At 45.9% G+C, this 22,267-nt stretch overlaps 1 protein-coding gene across 1 annotated transcript in view; it reads right to left on the bottom strand.

Annotated features, from left to right (window-relative positions):
• The window catches only part of LCT (lactase), a 46,718-nt gene extending 24,934 nt beyond the window's left edge, over nt 1–21,784 (bottom strand). The window contains exons 1-6 of the mRNA XM_002712428.5: nt 19,072–21,784; nt 12,774–12,853; nt 10,383–10,466; nt 7,471–7,573; nt 5,332–5,410; nt 53–767 (exon numbers count right to left, since the gene is read on the bottom strand). Of these exons, the coding sequence (XP_002712474.2) occupies nt 53–767; nt 5,332–5,410; nt 7,471–7,573; nt 10,383–10,466; nt 12,774–12,853; nt 19,072–19,711 (1,701 nt within the window). The 5' untranslated portion in view covers nt 19,712–21,784. The remainder of the gene's footprint in view (nt 1–52; nt 768–5,331; nt 5,411–7,470; nt 7,574–10,382; nt 10,467–12,773; nt 12,854–19,071) is intronic.
• Nucleotides 21,785–22,267: the final 483 nt, after the last annotated feature.

Below are 22,267 nucleotides of genomic sequence, written 5' to 3'. Positions count from 1 at the left end.
AGTCAAATACCCCTTCTGCTTGGATCAGTAGGAGATGCAGAGATGGGAATACCTGAAATGAGGCGATCCCTGGGTCTGAGATGCCTGGTGCGTGCTGGCCGGTGCCATAACCCGCGTAGCTCATCACCCATGGCTCATGGAAGGTCACCCACAGCTTCACACGGTTCCCGAACGCAGAGAAGCAGAAGGCTGCGTAGTCCACAAAGGCATCCACCACGCTCTCATTCTGCCACCCTCCCTCATCCTGTAGGGCCTGAGGCAGGTCCCAGTGGAAAAGCGTGGCCATGGGCTCAATGTGGGAGTCCAGCAGGCTGTCGATCAGCTTGTTATAGTAGGCGACGCCCTGGGGGCTAGGGCTGCTCCCGCGCCCCATGGGGAAGATCCGGGACCAGGAGATGGAGAACTTGTACACCTGAGCCCTGAGGCCGCGAAGCAGGGCCACGTCAGAGGCCCACTTGTAGTAGCTGTCACTGGCCACCTCCGGTGTCGCCTGGCCCTGGGCAGCTTTTAGATGCCCAAACTGATCCCAGACACTGGGTCCTCTTCCGCCCTCAGCCCAGCCTCCTTCCACGTTAAAGGCTCCCGTGGAGACGCCCCACAGGAAGCCTTGGGGAAAAGCATCCTGCAGGAATGCATCCCTTTCTGCCCTGGGCTGGTGAGCAAACATTTCCCAGACTCTCTGGTAGGCCGACGCAGGGGCTGAGTTCCTGGCAGCTCTCTCATGGTCTGTCTGAAGGGCCAGGCTGTCAGTCAGAAAGCAAGATATGCTGTGGATGGAAGAGACATAAAGGGACATAGTGATTAATGCCCTGGGGGTTACAAATGCCCCCACAGTGACAGACAGTGGCATTATCATTAATGAGTAAAGATTCCAGAAACACTGAGTCAAAAAACATATCTTACAAAGTCATGACTGGCAGTGGAAATATCATAACTATTACCCCTATTTGTGTTGCAGCTCTTGCATGAGTACAACAGTAACAGTGCTTGCTGTTCTCCGTATTAGATTGTCCTTGAATACAATCTTCAGTTGCTGGAGCCACAGTTTAATTTCTTTTTTATGTATTGTGTACAAAATACAGCTACTAATGATGATTTCAGGGCCAGGTGTTTGGAACAGCAATTATACCAACATGTGGGATGCCCACATCACGTACTGGAGTGCCTGGTTTTGTCTAGCTCCGTTCTCCAGGCTCAAATACTTGGGTTCCTGCCACCCACATGGGAGACCCATGGAGTTCTGGGATCCTGGCTTTGGCCTATCCCAGCCCTGGCCAGTGTGGGCCATTTGGAGAGTTAATCAGGGAATGAGAGATGTCTGCCTCTCTCTGCCTTTCCCCTTCCCCTTCTTCAAGATCTTTTTTTGTTTGAAAGTCGGAGTTACAGAAAAAGAGAGGAGGACAAAATGGGGGGTGGGGAGGAAGGGAGATGGGGGGAGGGGGAGAAGAGGAGGGGAAGAGCATCAATAGATCTTTCATCCACTGGTTCACTCTCCAAATGGCCTCAACAGCTAGGGCTGGGCCAGGCCAAAGCCAGGAGCTAGGAGCTTCTTCTAGTTCTCCCACACAGATGCAAGTACTTTGGCCATCTTCTGCTGCTTTTCCCAGGCCATTAGCAGGAAGCTGGATCATCACGTATTTGTATAGATTTGATGATACTTGTGTTTATGTATATACAAGTACATATATTTGAAATGAAGTACTACAGAAAAGTACTAAACTTATATGCAATTTTTCTGTTTCATTATAGTCTGTTCCTCTTGCTCTCCCATTCCTTTTTTCTTTCCTTCTTTCCTTTTTCTCAAGGGGAGGGAGAAATTTTGGTTGCTAGTCTCTAAATTAATTTCACAACTAGTAAGTCATGTCCTGGGGCAGTCATTTTGTGCAGCCCTGGTTATTGTGGGTATCTGAGGAATTAAGCAGTGGATAGAAGAACTCTTTGTATTTGCCTTTCAAATAAAACAAAAATTATACAACTAATTTTTTTAAAAGTCATGTTCTGCATGCAAACACTGTACCACAGTGTGCTGTGAATGACACCAGCAGAGGGCAGCCTTGAGCAAAAGTTGGCAGAAGTGGGTGTATTGGCCAAGAGATGTTAACACCCAAGTTGAAAATGAGGCTTAGCACAAGAGCATCTTCCTTGTCTGTAGGCCATTGTATGGAAAGGGAGTTATGTACATATCAAGTTGCCCCGAGTGCAGAAATGGCAGAAGCAACAGGGCCACTACAGAAGGCCTCCCTCCCAAGGAGCAAAGTCTGCAAGGGAGCCTTTCAGACCTCAGCCCTCTGTCTACTCAGACTAACTGCCCAAGGGGAGATAACCATCTATGGTGTGGCTCATCCCAAACATTCTCATCGCCCTGGAGTCCAGACAGGGGAGTGTGTGCCACCCTGGTGCTCAGCCCCAGCTGCTCGTAACCTCACTGACCCAAACCTCCAGACTCTGACTCTGTCCTTCTGGCTCGGATGAGACGAGCTCTGAGGAGAGAAATCAACACCTCTGGGTGCAGGAGGACCTGCCACGCAGACGTTGGTGTGGGGAATCCAGGGTCTGCCTAACCTGGGGGGAGATTTCCCAAAGAAAGCCTCACGCCCGATGCCCATGGCTTCTAAGTCCCTCTCCTGCAGCCTCACAGCGCTCCACACAACGTTCTCTTCCTCCTCTGCGGCCCAGTGCTGTGTGTCTCCTGTCACTCTCTGGTGTGACAGTCATTTGAGTCTGTCTCACCTGCAGGGGTCAAACTTCTCGAGGGAGAAATCTACGTTAGCTCTCTCTAAAACCCTTCTCCCTGTTCCACATCCACCCGAGTAAGGGCCCCTGGTGTCAATTTCAAGGTAAGACAAGTGGGCCTGGTGAAGTACCCGGGTCAGGGTGGAAGAGAGAAACTCAGGGCTGGTGCCACTTGTGCTTTGCAATCACTGGACTCCCAGGAAACCCATTTTGTTTGGCCTTTGAGTTTCTTTCCTGGGGACACAGCCCAGCACCCTCGGCTGGCCCCATGTGTGGTCAGGGAGCAGCTCCACCTGTGTTCACTGCTCTGCTTGCACTCCCAGGGCACAGCCTGAAGTCCAGCAGCGGCCCTGAGTCTGCTGACTGGAAGAGAGTAGAGGAAAGAGAGAGGGAGGTCACAGCTCAGAACAGAACAACTACCTTAAGAGGACAGGGACAGGAGGTGGTGGCATTGATGTTGCTATGCTTCAGAGGTGCGTGTTAGGAGAGCTCCAGCTGGGGGTCTGGAAGCCCAGTGATTGTCTCCAGCATTTGCCATTCCTTAATGCTTGCTGTGTAACGTTCACGTGTGGAACACATCCCTGTGGTATAAAGTTCTGGGAAACCATATCACCCTTTACTTGCCCAGTTGAGAAGCGTTTTAGGATCTGGGTGCTTAAGATTGCTACAATATTCAGATAACCTCAAATAGGCTCTGATTTTTAAAAAGTGTAACATTTACAAACTTTGGAACTCTATCATTCAGTAAGAAATTATTTGCAGCTCACTGCTGATTAATATCTGTCCCAAGACCGATTTCCAGTGAATATTCTGCAGCAGCTGGCTTTCCTCTCTTCTCTCTCAAGGGATGACATGTCTCATCGAAAGCGCAAAACTTGGGGCTGGTGTTGTGGTGTAGCAAGTAAAGCCACAGCCTATGATGCCAGCATCTAAACACTCACCAGCTTCCTGCTAAAAGCCTGGGAAAAGCAGCAGAGGATGGCCAAGTACTTGGGCCCCTGTCACCCAACTGGGAGACCTGGATTAAGCTCCTAGCTCGTAGCTTCAGCCTGGCTCAGCCCTGACCGTTGTCGCCACATGGGGAATGAACCAGCAGGCTGAAGACCTGTGTCTCTCCGATTCTTTCAAGCAAACAAATAAATCATTTTTTTTTAAAAGATGTGCAGAGAGGGACTAGTGCTGTGGCATACTGGGTAAAGCTGCTGGCTGCAATTCCAGCATCCCATCGGGACGCTGGTTCAATACCTGGCTGCTCCACTTCCAATCCAGCTCCCACTAATGTACCTGGGAAAGCAGCAGAAGATGGTCCAAGTGCTTAGACCCTTGCACACACGTGGAAGACCCAGAAGAAGCTCCTGCCTTCAGTCTGTCCAGCCCTGGCCATTGTGGCCATTTGGGGAGTAAACCAGCAGATGGAAGATTTTTCTCTGTGTCTCTCCCCTACTCTCTCTCTGTAACTCTGCCTCTCAAATTAAAAAAAAAAAAAAAAGTGCAGGAACTCCTGTCACGTGACTTCAGTGGGGGGGGGGTCCCATCTAGCTCTAAGCTGGCCTTTCACTGAATGCTCACACTGCAGGAGCATCTTTCTTTCACATGCTCACACCTCCAAAGACACCTTTAATTTTTATTTATTTAAAAGATGAGGGGAAAGAGAGAAAGTGAGAAACGTATCACTCTTCCATCTACTGCTTCACTCTCTAAATGCCTACAACAGCCAGGGTTGGGGCAAGCTGAAACCAAGAGTCAGGAACTCAACTAGGGTCTCCCATGTGGGTGGCAGGGACACAAGTACTTGAAGGAACATCTGCTGCCTCTTAGGGTAGTATTAGCAGGAAGCTAGAATTGGAAGCAGGCTCAGACTCAAACCCTGGAACTCCAATATGGCATGTAGTTGTCACAAGAGGCAATTTGACCATGGAGCCAAATGCCTATCCCACTCTAACAGAATCCCCCTTTTTTTTTTCTAAAGATTTATTTATTTATTTGAAAGAGAGTTACAGAGAGGCAGAGGCAGAGAGAGAGAGAGAGAGAGAGAGAGAGAGAGAGAGAAAGTCTTCCATTGCAGGTTCATTCCCCAAATAGCTGCAATTGCTGGAGCTGTGCTGATTTGAAGACAGGAGCCTGTAGCTTCTTCCGGGTCTCCCACATGGGTGCAGGGGCCCAAGGACTTGAGACATCCTTCTCTGCTTTCCCAGGCCATAGCAGAGAGTTGGATTGGAAGTGGAGCAGCCCAGACTTCTGGCGCCCATATGGGATGCTGGCACTGCAGGCAGCAGCTGTACCTGCTATGCCATAACGCTGGCCCCACTCTAATAGACTCTTAAGCCAGAAGTCATGGATTCAAGTCCCAGCTCTGCTAGTTGTATGCAGCTGGGTGAATGAAAAGTTGAGAAAGCCAGATTGTGTGAGCCCCAGAGTAGAACTCAGTGAGAGACAGATTCTCCCTGTTTTCTCTCTGAGCCTTCATTTCTCTATTCTATTGAGTGGCTATAATAAATCCACTGGCCCAAGAGTCAGTGACACCAGTCCCACGAGATTGCACATGTGCAAGAACAGCAGAGTATTGCACCAACATCAGTTACTGAGAGCTAACATTACCTTTTCTTGGAAGTTGATGAACAGCTCAGAAACGCATTAACATCAAACCCAAGAGTGAGCACTTGGTCTTTATTTATGGCTGTAAGAGAAGAAGCTTGATTAACCTGAAGCCTGACCAAGAATATACACATCGAGAATCAACAAATTCCCTCATTCACACAACACAACCAAATGCCAAGCAATGGCTCCAAGAACCTCTGGAATATCCGAGGGCCAAGTGTTTAAAATGTCAGAAGTGATTTCTCCTTCATATAACTTCAAACAGTGGGTCTCACACTTCAGCATAAATCAACATCACCCACAGAACTTGTGCTAATACAGGCTTGGGGGCCCACCTTGAGTCTCTGATGTAGCAGGTGTGTGGTGGGGCCAAGGAAGATGCATTTTCTTTCTTTCTTTCTTTTTTTTTTTTTTTTTTTGACAGGCAGAGTGGACAGTGAGAGAGAGAGAGAGAGAGAGAGAGAGACATAGAGAAAGGTCTTCCTTTCTCCATTGGTTCACCCCTCAATGGCTGCCGCTGCTGTTGCACTGTGGCTGGTGCACCGTGCTGATCCAAAGCCAGGAGTCAGGTGCTTCTCCTGGTCTCCCATGGGGTGCAGGGCCCAAGCACTTGGGCCATCCTCCACTGCACTCCCAGCAGATAGCTGGACTGGAAGAGGAGCAACTGGGACAGAATCTGGTGCCCTGACCAGGACTAGAACCCAGTGTGCTGGCACCGCAGGTGGAGGATTAGCCTAGTGAGCCGTGGCGCTGGCTGGAAGATGTATTTCCAACAAGTTCCCAGGTGATGCTGACATTGTGGGTGATACTGGTGGACACAACTTGGAGGACAATTGACTTAGAAGAACTGAAATGTTAGAAAAGAGTGGATGTTTTCAAACATTTGGGATAAAATATGCACAATCCTAAAAGTAATGATTTGACCCACAGAAAAAGCAGTGGAATTTAATAAGAGAACTGGTGGGGCTGGCACTGTGGCATAGGGGATAATGCTGCTGCCTGCAGTGCTGGCATCCCATATTGGTGCTGGTTTGAGTCCTGGCTGCTCCATTGCTGATCCAGCTCTCTGCCATGGCCTGGCAAAACAGAAGATGGCCCAAGTCCTTGGGCCCCTGCACCCACGTGGGAGACCCAGAAGAAGCTCCTGCCTCCTGGCTTCAGATTGGCCTAGTTCTGGCCATTGTGGCAGGCCATTTGAGAAGTGAACCAGTGAATGAAAGAGAGTCTCTCTTTCTCTCTCCTTCTCTCTCTAACTTTGCCTTTCAAATAAATAAATAAACTTTTTTTTTTTTTTTTTTTTTTTTTTTTTTTTTAAAGAGAGAGAACTGGTTACGCTATCATAGGTGAGTTAGGGTGAGAGTTGTTCAGTGGGGTCTGTGGATAAGGGCCAGGAAGACTTTGGTGCTACCCAGTACCAGGGGGGCCTACAGGATAAAAAAGAACACTGTGGATTTCTCCTATGGTCTAACTATGGGGTGACAGGACTGAACATCAGCCCTCGGCCTGTGACCCTCTAACCCCTTTCTGCAGAGCCGCCAGTGGCCTCCAGCCTCAGTACCTTAACAGCCCCCTCCTCCCCTGACTGGACCAGAGCAGCCTCCTGATCCACAATCAACCAATCACATTCACTCTCAAGAATAATCTGAATGAAGAGACAATGAGAAGATGGTTTTTGAGCTGTGAGTCCAGACCTGAAGGTTCTTAGCATCTTGGTCAGAGGTTTGCCAGGGTTAAGGTAATGAGGATGTGGATCAAGGGGAAGCAGATGGCGCTGGCTGAAGACAGAGAAGCACCAGGCAACCCTGCCAGGAGGGGCAGAAATGAGGGACCTTGTAGGGAGAGGTAACTGAAGGGGATATAAAAGTAGAGATCGGCTGCCCGCTTACAACTCACACCCGAGCCTGACGGCTTGTCTCTGTATGAAGCATCCTGGGCATACCTGCATAGAAGCTCTCCTCTTTCTTGGGTCAGGGGGTGCTTGCTGCAAGGCAGCATCAACAGGAAGGCAGGAGACACCTGGTGCATGGGAGGTGCCTCCGGACCAGCCTCCTCCCTTAGAAACCTCAGACTTTGAGACTGCTACCCACCAAACCAGTGTGCCAAATGTCACTCAGAACCTCTCCCCAGTCTTCCACTCACCTTCGAGAAGACTGAAGAACAGGCTGGCTGGGCTCTTCCTGGAGGAGGGGCAGTCCTGGAGTCTCAGAGTGAAGATGAAAACTTTCACTTTTGGCTCAATGGTCTGAGAAAGATAAGGACCAACAAGTAAACCCAAACTGCCTAGGAAGTACCTTCTGAAAATGTACAAAGTTCCAAGAAGAAAAGCTACCAACACTCATTCTTGCTTTGTAAATGATCGTTAGCCATCTCAGCTAATTCAGTGCATACTCCAAAATGAGCTACACTTTCAATGACACGGGCCACGATCCTCACCGAAGGACCACCCCCAGTTAGTCCTTCATCACAGGCCTAGGAGGCAGCTCTTCAAGCCAGGACTACATTAGGATCAGGAACAAGGCCATTCACTCACAGCAGGAACCAGCGTTAATCAAGAAGATTAATTAAGATGCCACTAGTATGCTATTTATGGGCATCTGAGGTCTGCTTCAAGATTATCCCAACAGGGAGTGAGGAGAGAGGGGTGTAGTTCAGACAACACCAACCTTGGGCCAACAGCTTTGGAAGCTGTAAATAGCTTCACAGAGGTTCATTCTACTTTTCTACTTTTGGATGTATCTGAAATTTTCCATAACAAGAAGTTAAAGGAGTTGTCAGGATTACATTTATTTTTTAAATATATTTTTATTTTTTGAAAGACAGAGTTACAGAGAGAATAGAGACAGAGAGAGAGGTTTTCCATCTACTGGTTCACTCCCCAGATGGCCACAATGGCTGGTACTGCGCCGATCCAAAGCCAGGAACTAGGAGCTTCCTCCGGGCTTCCCATGCAGGTGCAGGGGCCCAGAGATTTGGGCCATCTTCTACTGCTTTCCCAGGCCACAGCAGAGAGCTGGATCAGAAGTGGAGCAGCTGGGACTAGAATCGGCGCCCATATGAGATGCTGATGCCTCCTGTCCTGCGTGTGGTAACCATGCTTGGGAAATGCTGCCTGGTATGTACCACAGCTGTTGCCACTTGTCACTCTGAATCTTTGAGCTGCAGCTGAGCTGTCAGGTGCAACGGGTGGAACTGAATTCCTATCAAGGAAACAAAAGGACCAAGAACAACTGCCTGGCATTTAATCCTAATAAATGGCTGTTTTAAAATGGAAAGTTTTACTAGGTGGCTGGCTGGCTGTGGACTGAGGCTTCACAGCATTGTTCAGACACTGGTGGGAGCAGAATCTTGACAATGTTGTGACATAAAATGAGAACACTCCGGACCACATCCTCAAGAATAAATGGTGCCAGTTCTGCTGCCTGCTTCTCAAAGGCCTGCTGCATCTGTGTGACCTAGATGGTTTTAGAACATGAGCAGTGTCTGAACCCCTTAGTTTAGCAATATGCTCTGGTTGAATTCCTCATGGAAGACAACAGGTAGATTTAGTCAGCATGGGTATAAGCTGACCTGGAAGACAGCATTTTTAAGGCCCAGAAATCTTGGCCACAAGCCCACAAGTTCAGGCTCTGGGTTGCACGTAAGTTCAGATTCAGGTGAGAAGGTGTTTACAAAAACAACTAACATCATTTATAATTTAAAAATGTTACACCTGTCATAATGCACCTACACAGTTTAGATTTATCTTTGTTTTGAGAAGCAGAGTATTGTTCAAGAATGAGAAGACCTTGGTTCTAATCCCAAACTCAACACTCACTATTCAGAATCTGTACTTGGCTAAGTTTCCTAAACCTTGGAGCGTGTTGTGGGGTAGAAACCATGTGTGGACTAAACTCCTTGCACAGTGACTGGCATGAAGCACTATATTGACAGAGTTCCTGTGGATGCATTGGTTGGCCTTGATTGTATCATCCTACTGTTGGTAGATAAGAAAAGCAGTGGTGTCTACACTGGAGGCTGAAAGCACAGACATTGGAACTGGATTGATGCTTGTGTATCCATTGCAAGTCTCCTGCCTCAGCGTCAATATAGCTGGGTCACTGCTTGGCATTACTGACTTGCCCTTTCAATGGATAGTTCCTTGGATAAACCATTCTCCTGGTGGTGGAGGTGGTGGGACTCCAAACTGAGGGTTGTGAATAGGGGTTTCTCAGCCTGCCTCCTGATAGGCACAGGACTAAAAAGAGAGAACAATGGTTTCATGCTGCAACCTACAAAGCCAAGAGTTCTTATATGAGTGAATCCTGGTGGTCAGGTATCTGCAGAGAGGCCTGAGAGAAGACTGCTCTTCAGGGTTATGCACAGGATCATGAGGAGGACTTGGAAGGTGCAAGAGAAACAACTGTGCATAGTCAGTTATTTCCCATAAGGAAATGGGAGATAGTTGGGACTGCAAGGAGTTAAGTAAGGAAGTCACACAGCAAGAGCCAAGTGTAAGGGATAGTTGGGTAGGAGGCTTCCAGCACAGCTCTCTGACAGGCCAGCAACATGAGACTTGAGAAAAACAATAACGGGTATGGTAAGCAGACTCCCGAGGTTACTGGAAGGTCCCCACAGTTGGAATTGAATCAACAGACTTTGGTGTGAAATTTTTAAAAAATTATGGTAAAATAAACAACATAAATGTTATCTCACCAATGTTTAAGAGTAAAAAATCAAATCACGCTGTTGGGTAAAGCTCACCACCACTGGCAAATATTCTTCTTATAACTCAGAATGAACAATGGATTTCAGTTCTCAGCAGGTTTCTTCCCAAAGAGCAGAAGGTCCATGTGACCGTTTCCTTCACAAGATAGCCCCGTTATCCTTTCCAGGAAGACTGCCTGACAGCCCAAGCTTCTCGGGATGCCTTCGATGGAAACCCCAAATGCCCCTCAGTAGGCCTTCTGACTGTGGGTGCAAGTCCAGTTCATGCATTAGCCAAAGCGTTACATGTCTAATATGCTCTCAGGAAACTTAATCATAATCACCAGTATGAAAAGGTCTCACATTACCTGCAATTCACTCAGCTTCTCTGGTAGACTCGTCTCACTTTGGCATTCATAAGACAAATCAAGAGAGAGGAAATCAATCGAGTCCTAGAAATAAACAGGCCATTAGAACATAAGCATTTTCAAGACAAAGAGGTGCTCAGAGTTACCCTTTTCTGTTTTCCTCCTTATTACTAAAATGATTAGTTCAAAATGGAATTCTCCAAGGGAGAAGGAGGCAGGAGAAAACACAGGAATGGAGTGAGAATATGTGTAGCTTTGCGTGTGTGGAGGGCTGCCTGTGTGTTGTTGGGAATACACTATGTGCTCAGCCCAGGGCTTGGCACAAAGAAAGTACTCAATTAAGTGTATACGCTGAGAGGGCTGAAAGTGAATGAATGAATATGCAGAAATGGTTGGTTCCCATCAGTGTAGTGCAGCACCCGTGGAGATTGTTGGAGGCAATGGCTGTTCCTGGGTGGTATAATCCTCGTGGCTCACACATTGCTCTGATGGGGGCAGTTGAGCCCTCAGCTGTCACAGGCTCCATAGTGATCTCTGCAGGCCCTACTGATATTTTGGTTTCTGTTTTAATTTTAGGCCATATATGAAGCCCACTCAGTTAGCCCTGGCCTGGCCCATTCTACTAGCCAAGAGCACAGCCGTTATGGTCCCGGTCCTTGACAAGCCCATCCACCCTCTTATTAAGGATTACTCCTCTGCCCTATCACTGGCCTGCATGTGCTCAAAGAACAACAGATTCACAGTCAAAACACGTGGAGGACTGAGGATAATGGCATCTGGTGAGAATCAGGAGCACTGTGCTTTACAATTGATTACCCACGTGCTCCCTACTGCTTTCCCAAAGAAGTTATCAGTGTTGGCTAAAGACTTACACCCTCGCTCTCTGCTGGAAATTATCACTCAAAGTTTCCCCTACTCAGCCTCTGTGATCTTGCTTCTGTGTGTCAGTTCTGTACAATACACAATAATTGAATTCCGATTTCTGAAAGTCACTGTCGTAGGTTAAATAAATTGGAGAGTTTCACTTAAAGATGTATGAGATACACAGAGCATACAAGTTAATAGGAAGGTATAGTAAATGTGACAGTTAAGATGAAGAAAAGGCAGCTAAGTCAGAAGTTACAAAAAGTTCACACCAGTCATTCTCAAACTTTGTTGAGAATTAGACTCATCTGGGAACCTGGAACCCTAGGAAGGCTCAGGTTCAACCCATGGTGGTCAGCTTTGGTCTGTGTTCTTAACTACTCCCAAAGTTATGATACAGGCAAATGCTTGGGAACCACTGGGCTGACAAATGGGGAAAGGGTACTTAAGTTGAGAGAGGGATTATTAGTAAGTGGGCCTCCTAAAGGAATGCAAATTCACATGGACATTAACAATCGGTAGGATTTTTCTGGAAGCTTTGTGAAAGGATGGAGGTCCGAAAGACATCAATTAGAGAGTGCAGGAGAGTGGGAAGCAAACATACCAGACACTAAGACAGGAAGTACAGTGGGTGTGCATACATGCACACACACACAGGAAAGCTCAGAGGGATTGGTACTTATTTAGGGGAGTGTGACCTCTATCAGGGAATGTATCAGATCTGTGCTGTTAGATTACCCAGAAGCACTGATAGCACATACAGGGCAGAAAGACCAGTTCAAAGGCTGCTGCAGGACAAGCATTTTTCTAATCAATACCCAACTCTCCTGAGTACACAACTGATAGTTGTTATCACCCATTGTAAAATAGTTTAGATGGCATCTGACCATGTAATATGCCTGGGAGTTGTTTACCTAAGGTCTTATCACATGTGAACTGGTCAGTCTAGAGACTGGAATCTGACACATGGGGTCCCCTAGAATGTCCAGAGAGTAGCAAGCAGGGCAGCATCTCCAGCACCTTGTCAATTCCAGATAACCACAGAAATTAGCATTTTTTTCTGATAGTTTTCCCCATTGCCTCACAGTCAAAAAAGAGGCTAAGCTGTTGACCTCTCAGATTCTTCAACTTTTTTTTTTTTTAAATCATAGTCCAAGAGGTACAGTTGGAAGATGCAGAAGGTAGGATGGGTAATCCAGGGAGCACACTTGAACAGCTCTTTTACCATAATATCTGTTTTTCTATTGACCAATCTCTTCTCCAGGAAACTATTCTGGACCCTTTTAATAAAAAAAATCAAAGAAGCAGAGGCATTTGGTGTTTTGTGTGGGTGAGGTGAACTGACCAAGTAAGAGCTGGAACTACAACAAAAGAGATTTTGTTTTAAAGTAATCATGAATCTAGAGAATGTACACTACCCAGAAGAGGCATCTGCAAAACTGTCAAACCAAAAGTCAAAAATTTCCCCCATTTTTAACACTAAAACCACAACTTTCCCTGGCTGCGCTCTCTGTGGGCTCTTATCACCTTGGCAAGTGCAGACGTGGATGATTCTAGCAGCAGCTCCGAGATCTCTTCAGCCTGGAGGACCACGGAGACCTTTCCTCCTGAAACCAAGCAGATTAGTGAAGAGCAGTGAGTGAGGGCAGGGGACTGACTGCGGAAGCCACTGGGGCACGCATTTCCTTTCTATTTGATGTTCACCAACTTTCCAAAGTATTTCTGAAGAAATCACCCACATGACTTTCCTCCAAATGAGTGATTTTAGAAAAAAAGGTGAGTGGGGTCAGTGCTGTGGCATAGTGGGTAAAGCTGCCGCCTGCAGTACCATCATCCCGTATGGGTGCTGGTTCAAGTCCTGGCTGCTCCACTTCCGATCCAGCTCTGTGCTGTGGCCTGGGAAAGCAGCAGAGGATGGCCCAAGTCCTTGAGACTCTGCACTTGTGTGGGGGGTCCGGAAGAGGCTCCAGGCTTCAGATCAGCCAGTGCCGGCCATCTGTTGTGGCCATTTGGGGAGTGAACCAGCAGACAGAAGACTTTCCTCTCTCTGCCTCTGCCTCTGTTACTCTGCCTTTCAAATAAATCTTAAAAAAAAAAAAGATGAGCTTACAAAACTAATGTTCCTTTATAGAGTCCTTTATAGAATGTTTTGTATAAATCAGGACAACAAAACGCAGAGCAGTTGGAATATTCTTCTAAAATGAAGCAGATGGGGCTGGCAGTGTGGTATAGAAAGTTAAGACTCTGCCTGCAGTGCTAGCATCCCCTGTGAGCACCAGTTCAAGTCCCAGTTGCTCCACTTCTGATCCACCTCCCTGCTAATGTGCCTTGGAATGCCGAAGACGGCCCAAGTACTTGGCCTCCGCACCTACGTGGGAGACCCCAAAGAAATTCCTGGCTGCTGGCTTCAGTCTGGCCCAGCCCTGGCCATTGAGGCTGCTGGCTTCAGTCTGGCCTATTCCCGGCCATTGAGGGGATCTGGGGAGTGAATCAGAGGATGGAAGATCTCTCCTTCTATTTCTGCTTTTCAAATAAATCGATAAATCTTAAACAAACAAACAAGCAGTTACCTTGCCCTGCCACAAACAAGGCAAGAAGGGGCAAAGAGAGAACTCTAAGATTTATTGATTTATTTGAAAGGCAGAGAGAGAGAGAGAGAGAGAGAGAGAGAGAGAGAGAGAGAGAGAGAAAGAGGTATCTCCTCCATCTATTGGTTACTCCTCAAATCACCGCAATAGCCAGAGCTGGGGCAATCTGAAGTGAGGAACCAGGAACTCTATTCCATCTCCCACGTGGGTACAGGGGCCCAAGCACTTGGGCCATCTTCTGCTGCTTTCCCAGGCTCATTATCAGGGAGCTGGATTGGAAGTGGAGCAGTTGGCACTTGAAAGGGCACCCGTATGGGGTGCTGGCCCTTTACCTGCTATGCCACAGCGCTGGCCTTGACAGAATCTTTTCTAAACTTCTGTTTTTACAGGTAGGTTGCTCCCAGTAAACTGCTGTTACGTGGTCTTTATTCACCATACCAACATCAACAGAGTCCCTACTGTGCATCAAGGAGGAAACAAGTAAAATATAAACATGTGTAGCTCATAGTCATTCTCAAACTTTTGTATCCTTCAGAATTGATGCCCACCCTCAGAGATTCAGAGTCGGGACATTGAGGAAGGCCCAGGATTGTGCATTTTAATGTACTCCCTCCTTCAGTGAGTCTGATGCACCCCCACAATCACTGCTGGAGCTGGGAGTCCTCATTCAGTGTCGCTATTTATTTATTTATTTATTTTGTTTTTGACAGGCAGAGTGGACAGTGAGAGAGACACACAGAGAGAAAGGTCTTCCTTTGCCGTTGGTTCACCCTCCAATGGCTGCTGTGGCCGGTGCACTGCACTGATCCGAAGCCAGGAGCCAGGTGCTTCCTCCTGGTCTCCCATGCGGGTGCAGGGCCCAAGCACTTGGGCCATCCTCCACTGCACTCCCGGGCCACAGCAGAGAGCTGGACTGGAAGAGGAGCAACCAGGACAGAATCTGGCACCCCAACCGGGACTAGAACCCGGTGTGCCAGCACCACAGGTGGAGGATTAGCCTATTGAGCCACGGCACCGGCCCAGTGTTGCTATTTAAAATCAATCTTCATCCCATACTGGATTCCACATTTCCTGAGGACTGAAACTTCAACATTCCTTCAGTTCCTTCAAGTATCAAACTTAGAGCTGGATCTACAGAAGGGCCTGTGATTTGGAAACACTAAGGAAAAACTGCACAAAACTAGGTTCACGACTGGAATTATAGAATAATGTGACTGAACTCTTTCTCATCCAAATTGTCCACAGGCAGAATATAAACCCAGCTAATGAAATCACCACTAGCAATCACAACAGTGCTTATTTTGTTAAGCATAATGGAACTTTGAAATCATCTGAGTATGACACATTCAGTTTACATTTTGATAATATAATTTTCTAGTTACCTGATGATCATCCCCAGTGGAATCATTTCACCTTTCATAGATTTCCAGGCTTCAGCCTGTTTCTCATCAGAACACATGTTCTCTTGGGGTGGCACTGTGGCGTAACGTTTAAGCCTCTGCCTGCAGTGCCAGCATCCCCTTTGGACACTGGTTCAAGTTCTGACTACTTCACTTCTAATCCAGCTCCCTGCTAATGTACCTGGGAAAGCAGCTAAGGATGGCTCAAGCACTTAGGCCCCTACACCCATGTGGGAGACCGGGAAGAAACTCCTAGATCCTGTTTTCAGCCATGCCCAGCCCCGGCTGTTGCAGCCAGGGAGTGAATCAATGGATGGATGGAAGACTCTGTCTTTCAAATAGTTAAATTAATTAAAAAAGAACACATGCTCTCAATCTGTGTTTAACATTACAAAACATACATTATCATCTACAGGCCAATCAATCTCTAGGCATAATTAACTAAGAAATCATTTCTATTTTGACATTGCAAGCTGATTTTATAATTATATCTGAAGTTTCAGTAATTCTCATAGTCAGTGTCAGCACTGTGGTGCAGCTGGGTTAAAGCCACAGCCTTGGGGCCAGAGCCATGGCTCACTAGGTTAATCCTCCGCCTACGGCGCCGGCATCCCATATGGGCACCGGGTTCTAGTCCCAGTTGCTCCTCTTCCAGTCCAGCTCTCTGCTGTGGCCCAGGAGGGCAGTGGAGGATGGCCCAAGTGCTTGGGCCCTGCACCCACATGGGAGACCAGGAAGAAGTACCTGGCTCCTGGCTTTGGATCTGCGCAGCGCTGGCCGTGGCAGCCATTTGGGGAGTGAACCAATGGAAGGAAGGCCTTTCTCTCTGTCTCTGTCTCTCTCACTGTCTATAATTCTACTGTTGAATAAATAAATAAATAAATAAAGCCACAGCCTGCAGTGCCAGCAATCCATATGGGTGCCCAATTTGAGTCCTGGCTGCTCCATTTCCGAGCCAGTTCACTGCCTGGGAGGGCAGTGAAGGTTGGCCCAAGTACTTGAGGCCCTGTACCCACATGGTAGACCTAGAAGAAGCTCCTGGCTTCTTGCTTTGGCCTGGCCCAGCCCTAGTCATTGCAGCCATTTGGGGAGTGAACCAGCGAACTGAAGATCTCTGTCTCTCCTTCTGTAACTCTGCCTTTCACACAAACAAATAATCTAAAAAAATTCTCATAGCCTACAAAATAATCAGTATGGTTTCCTCTCTGTTCCCAGTGAATGCATAAGCTATATTTTTTAAAATAATGCAAAATGCAGATTACTAAAGACTAGGTTCTCCTTTTAAGCTCGCAATTCATATTTTCTTTGGGACTGAAAGTGGGTAATTTTTCTGATGCATGATAATTTATCTCAAAATTTTTGCTTAGTGTGATTAAAGCAGATAGGTGTTCACATCTATAAAACTCAAAATTGAGCTTTATTTTTGGTGAAGAATTGACCACATTTGGATTGTGTAGAAAATCAGCGCATGGAATTGTGGTAAGTTCATATCCCTAGGAGGCATGACTAGTACTTTTAGACTTTCTGTTTCTAGCACAAAGTAGTCATTCTTCCAAAATCCACTGTGGGTTTCAACACAAAAGATCCCCCTTCTCTTTTGCCTGAATGTATCAATAAATTAATCTGGTCAGTAGTGGGTACAGGGTTAAGTTGCCAGTGGAGATGCCCACATTCCATATCCAAATGCCTGGTTGAAGTCCTCCTTCCTCCAATTCGATCTAGCCTCCTCCTGATGAGCACTTTGTAAGGCAGCAGGTAATGGCTTAATTACCTGGGTCCTTGCCACCCATGTGGGAGACCTGGATTGGATTCTGGGCTCCTAGCTTTGGCCAAGCCTAGCTTTGGCTATTGAGGACATTTGTAGAGCAAATGGAAGATCTCTCAAATAAAATGAAAATAAACAAAAGTTAAAAATCTGACCAATAGAGAACTGCCAGGATCACTTCTTCAAGCACTGTGTCCTGGAGTGGGATAAGGATCATGGAGTATGTCCTACATGTGATTCTACTCTTCCCATCCTCCTCCTATCCCAACCTCTTTTTTTGTATTTTCCCCTAGGGAAGCCCATCTAATGTGTTGGTAGGAGGCTTGTAATAACACATGAAAAGTTCAAAAAAGAATGGCATTGGGTTTGTTAAAAATTGTGGAAAAATGTAAGTAACAAAATTTTCCATTTTAAACATTAAGTGTACAACTTTGTGGTGTTAACTACCTTCACACTGTTGTGCAGTCATTGCCATGGTCCATATCTCCATGACTCTTTCATCTTCCCAAACATAAATTCTGTAACCATTAAACAATAACTCATCATACCCATAATTACTTATCTACTTTATGTCTGTATGAATATGCTTGTTTTGGGTGAAGTACTTCATTTGAGAGGAATCATACATCATTTGTCCTTTTTTGGTCTGGCATATTTCATTTAAAATAATGTCTTCAAGATTCACCTATGTTGTAGCATGTATCAGGATTTATTTCCTTTTTTGTTTTTTTTTTTTGACAGGCAGAATGGACAGTGAGATCCAGCTGGATCCAGCTCTGGATCCAGAGAGCTGGATCGGAAGTGGAGCACGTGGGACTTGAACCGATGCCTATATGGGATGCCGGCGCTTCAGGCCAGGGCGTTAACCTGTTGCGCCACAGCGCCGGCCCCAACAGGGATCTTTCATCTGCTGGTTTACTCACCAAATGGCCACAGTGGCCAGGGCTAGGCCAGGCCAAGGCCAGGAGTCAGAAGTCTCCCACATGAGTGACAGGGGCCCTACCACTGGCCCATGGTCCACTGTTTTTCCCAGACCATTAGCACAGGAGCTGGATTGGAAGTAGAGCAGCCAGTACACAAACACATTGGATACCAGCATCACAGGTGACTGTCCTACCTTCTACATCACAAAGCAGGACCCTATCTTCAACTTCTTAATGATTATTCCTTAATCACACACAAAAAAATCATAGCATTACCAAATAAAATGACTCCCCAAAGAATGGGTGCCGAAAAGATGCACAAGTACTGAAGAACTCTGAGATTCATAGAGCTGGGGAGGGATGGGGTGCACAGTGCAGGAGAAACATGACTACATTTGGAAACTACTCAAAAACACTTGGAAACTCTAAAAAAGAAAACACAGTTTTAAGTAGTTATGACTACTATTACTATGCTATCAGAAAAGTCAGCCAAAAGAAAAGATTGATAAGTTTAACTTAAAGAAAGAACTCCTCCTCATCAAAGACTCCATGAAAATAGCATGAGGCCAGCATTGTGGCACAGAGGGATAAACTGTTGCCTGCAACACCAACATTCCACATGGGTGCCAGTTCGTGTCCTAGCTGTTCCATTTTTGATCCAGCTCCCTGCCAATGCACCTGGGAAGGCAGCAGAGGATGGCGCAAGTATCTGGGCCTCTGCCACCCACATGGGAGACCTGGATAAAGCTCCTGGCTCCTGCTTTGGCCTGGCTCAGCTATGGCCAAATCAATCAGCAGATGGAAGATATCTCCCTCTTACCTGCCTCCCTTCCTCCCTCCTCTCTCTCCTTCTCTTGCTTTCTTTCACTAACTCAGTCTTTGTTATGAATAAATACAGTATTTTTTCAAAAAGTGAACATGTTTATAAACCAAGAATGACTTCAATTCTGCAGATTATCTTTGACTTCTTAACGACTGTCCCTCAATCCTAAAATAAAAATCAAAGCATTAATGAAATGACCACACCCCAAATGAGTGCAGAGAAGATGTATAATTACATAAGAAATTTGAGATTCATGGGGCGGGGGCATGCAGAAGCATGAAAACATTTGAGACAGCTCAAACATTTGGAAACTCATTTGTACTCACCCTGAGCAGCATACTTTTGGTGGTAAATCTCATAGGCTTTTCTGTGGGCCTCAGTGAGGAGCTGGAGACGCCAAGCTCTTGAATCCTGCTGAGGGAGCTCCCTTATGGCTGCCTCCAAGTCACTAAAGGTGAGCCAGACCCCCACGAGGTCCCCAAAGGCATGGAAGGCGAAGGTGGCATACTCAGCGAAGAGGTCAGCGAAGACGTCACTCCTCAGGGCGCTGCTGGCAGGGAGGTGCTGGTGGTGCAGGACGACCATGGGCTGAAGCTGCGCAGCCCTGAGGGCCTCAAGGAGCTGCCGGTAGCACCGCACTGCGTTCTCATCTGGGTCTCCGGAGCGTCCTGCTGGGAGGAGCTGTGCCCACGACAGAAACACTTTATAATGGGTGATCTCACTGGCACGAAGACTGCTGAAATACTCTGGCAGGAAAGCGGGCAGTGGCTGGGAACAAACATAAAGGTCTTTGCCCCCTGCTGCAAAATCAGAAGTCTGGTTTCCCTGTGGATACTGCAGGCTGAGCAGTAGGTCAGTGGTTAGAGGCCCTGCAGCTGAAATGAAATTGCTATCAGATTCCCAGTCTGACCCCCGGCAGGAGAAACTCAGGAGGACAGTAAAGACTATACTCCAAAAGAGCTCCATTTTCAAGGAGCTACCAGGAGGTACATGGAAGGACGCCTGGCTTTATAGCTCCAGCTCATGTTATAAAATACAAAGGGATTATTGGCACTTAATATTTAACCATGTTATCTAGAATAAAGAAATCAGTGCCTGGCTCAGTAATGTAACAGATATAATCAAAAGGCAGTCAGAGATAACACAGAAATTTCAAAATTTCCACACAAGCAGAGGAACCTAGGAAAATATCTGAAGAGAAAGAGTTCTTTACATTTTTGTCTTACAAAAGATGTCAAAATTTGTCCACATAATAGACAATATGTCTCTATTTTCCCCTTTAAGAATGGGCAAATAAACAATACATTTTGTAAAATGTTTCAACAACATAGAAATGCCTATGAAAAATTTGCAAATCCCTCTTTATCCTCTCCCCTTGCCTTTGTAGGATAAACAACAACGGCTTCCTTCCAATTTTCTTTCTCTGCATGCCTTAATGGTTACTCAGGAGTCAGAATGCCTGGATTTAGTATTATCTGGTAAAAGTTACATCGCTGTGCTTATTTCATCACTCATAGAAAACACTAATTGGGGTAGGCATTGAAATGCAGTGGGATAAACCATTGCTTGAGATGCTAGCGTCCCACCACTGTGGTAGGTATCCCAGTTCCTATACTTCCAATCAAACTTCCTGCTAATGTGCCTATAAAGGTGGTGGATGTCCAAGTACATACATCCCTGCCACTTATGTGGGAGACCAGAACAGAGTTCCTGTCTTTTGCAAGGATTGCATTTCCTCTTTCTCTCTCCCTTCTCTGTTATTCTGCCCTTCAAATAAATTTTAAAAATTTGTCTAAAAAAGAAAATAATTAATGTCAGGAAATTAAGTGGGTCATTCTTGTCGCACGTTTAAAACAATGCAACTGAATGATAATCATTATGACTTGGGGTCAGCGCTGTGGCATAGTGGGTTAAGCTGCTACCTGCAACACCAGCATCCATAGGGCACCAGTTCGAGTCCCAGCTGCTCCGCTTCTGATCCAGCTCCTTGCTATTGCACTGGGAAAGCAGCAGAAGATAGCCCAAGGGTGTGGGTCCCTGCTACCCATGTAGGAGACCAGGAAGAAGTTCCTGGCTCCTGGCTTTGGCCTGGTCTGTTGCAGCCATCTGGGGAGTGAACCAGCAGATTTAAAATCTCTCTCTTCTTTCTTTCAATAATTAACAAATCTTTAAAACAAAAACAAATTAGGCTCAAATTTAAATCCTACCTACAGTTAAAAATGTGCCTCAATCTCTCTCCCTGGGTAGCAAGTTATAAAATTTCATTTTTTTTTCTTTTCAAACTTCCATTAATATACCAATTTCCTAGATATGAAATTCTTCAGGTTAACTGGTCATTTGTTTTCCTTCTGGGATTTGTGTTCATATCCTTTCTCCATTTTTATTTTAGCCTGCTATTCATACAAAAACTTTTACTAGAGTTTGGATATCAGATATTAAAACAAGATATAGGGGTCTAATACTGAGGTATAGTAGACTAAGCCTCCACCTGCAGTACCAGCATCCCATACAGGCACCAGTTCTTATCCTGGCTGCTCCAATACAGCTCTCTGCTTATGGCCTGGGAAAGCAGTGGAAGATGTCCCAAGTGCTTGGGAACCTGCACCCACATGGGAGATCTGTAAGAAGCTCCTGGCTCCTGCCTGGCTCAGCTCCAGCTGTTGCGGCCATTTAGGGAGTGAACCAGCAGATGGAAGACCTTTCTCTCTGTCTCTTCCTCCCTGTCTATAACTCTCTCAAATAAATAAACAAAATCTTTTTAAAAAAACATGATATAGAAAATTTTCTCCAACTTTTAAGTTGGTTTATGTCTTCAAGATACGTGACCTGGTACCATAATTTTCTAAAGCCCCCATGTCAAACCAATTTCTATATTTTTGTTTTAACCTTTGCCTTAAATTTATTTAAATCTACATTTTGTTTTTAACCTTTAGCTGTTGAACCACTGTGAATTCTGTATATGTGGCATAGCAGGATAATTTCTAACATTGTTGAATATACCATTCCTCCCCCAGTATTTGAAATGCCACTTTATCAGTAATGAAAAATCTGTACATGTAGATGTTTCTGGACTTTGATTAATTTATCTATTCCTGTGCCAGTACCACATAATCTTAATTGCTATAGTGTAGCAAGTACTTTTTGTTTCTGATAGGACAAGGCCTCTCCTGCCTTGTTTTTTTTTTTTCTCCCCTAGAATCTTCTTGCTTATATTGGCATATTTTCTTTTCCATGTGACCTGGATATATTTCCTTTTCAGAACATCCACATCTACCTCATTTTTGTGTGTATCCCACAGTATTGCTATAACTTACATAATGATTTCCTTATTCATAGACATTTGGTGGGATGTGTAATACATAATGAAAATGCATATTTACAGATCAGTTGACAACTTAAAATATTCAAACTTTCCCATTCTGGAATATGTCTCCCTCCTTATCTGAAATATTTACCTGTCTTCACAAAGATCTCATATTTGTTAGCATAGGCAGACAGCTAGATACAAGTGCAGCTGAGATG

Source organism: Oryctolagus cuniculus, chromosome 3 (genome assembly GCF_964237555.1).
Source record: "Oryctolagus cuniculus chromosome 3, mOryCun1.1, whole genome shotgun sequence".
NCBI classification, from domain to species: Eukaryota; Metazoa; Chordata; class Mammalia; order Lagomorpha; family Leporidae; genus Oryctolagus; species Oryctolagus cuniculus.
The sequence above is the reverse complement of the archived record's forward strand: the minus strand, read 5'-3'. Positions and strand labels throughout refer to the sequence as shown.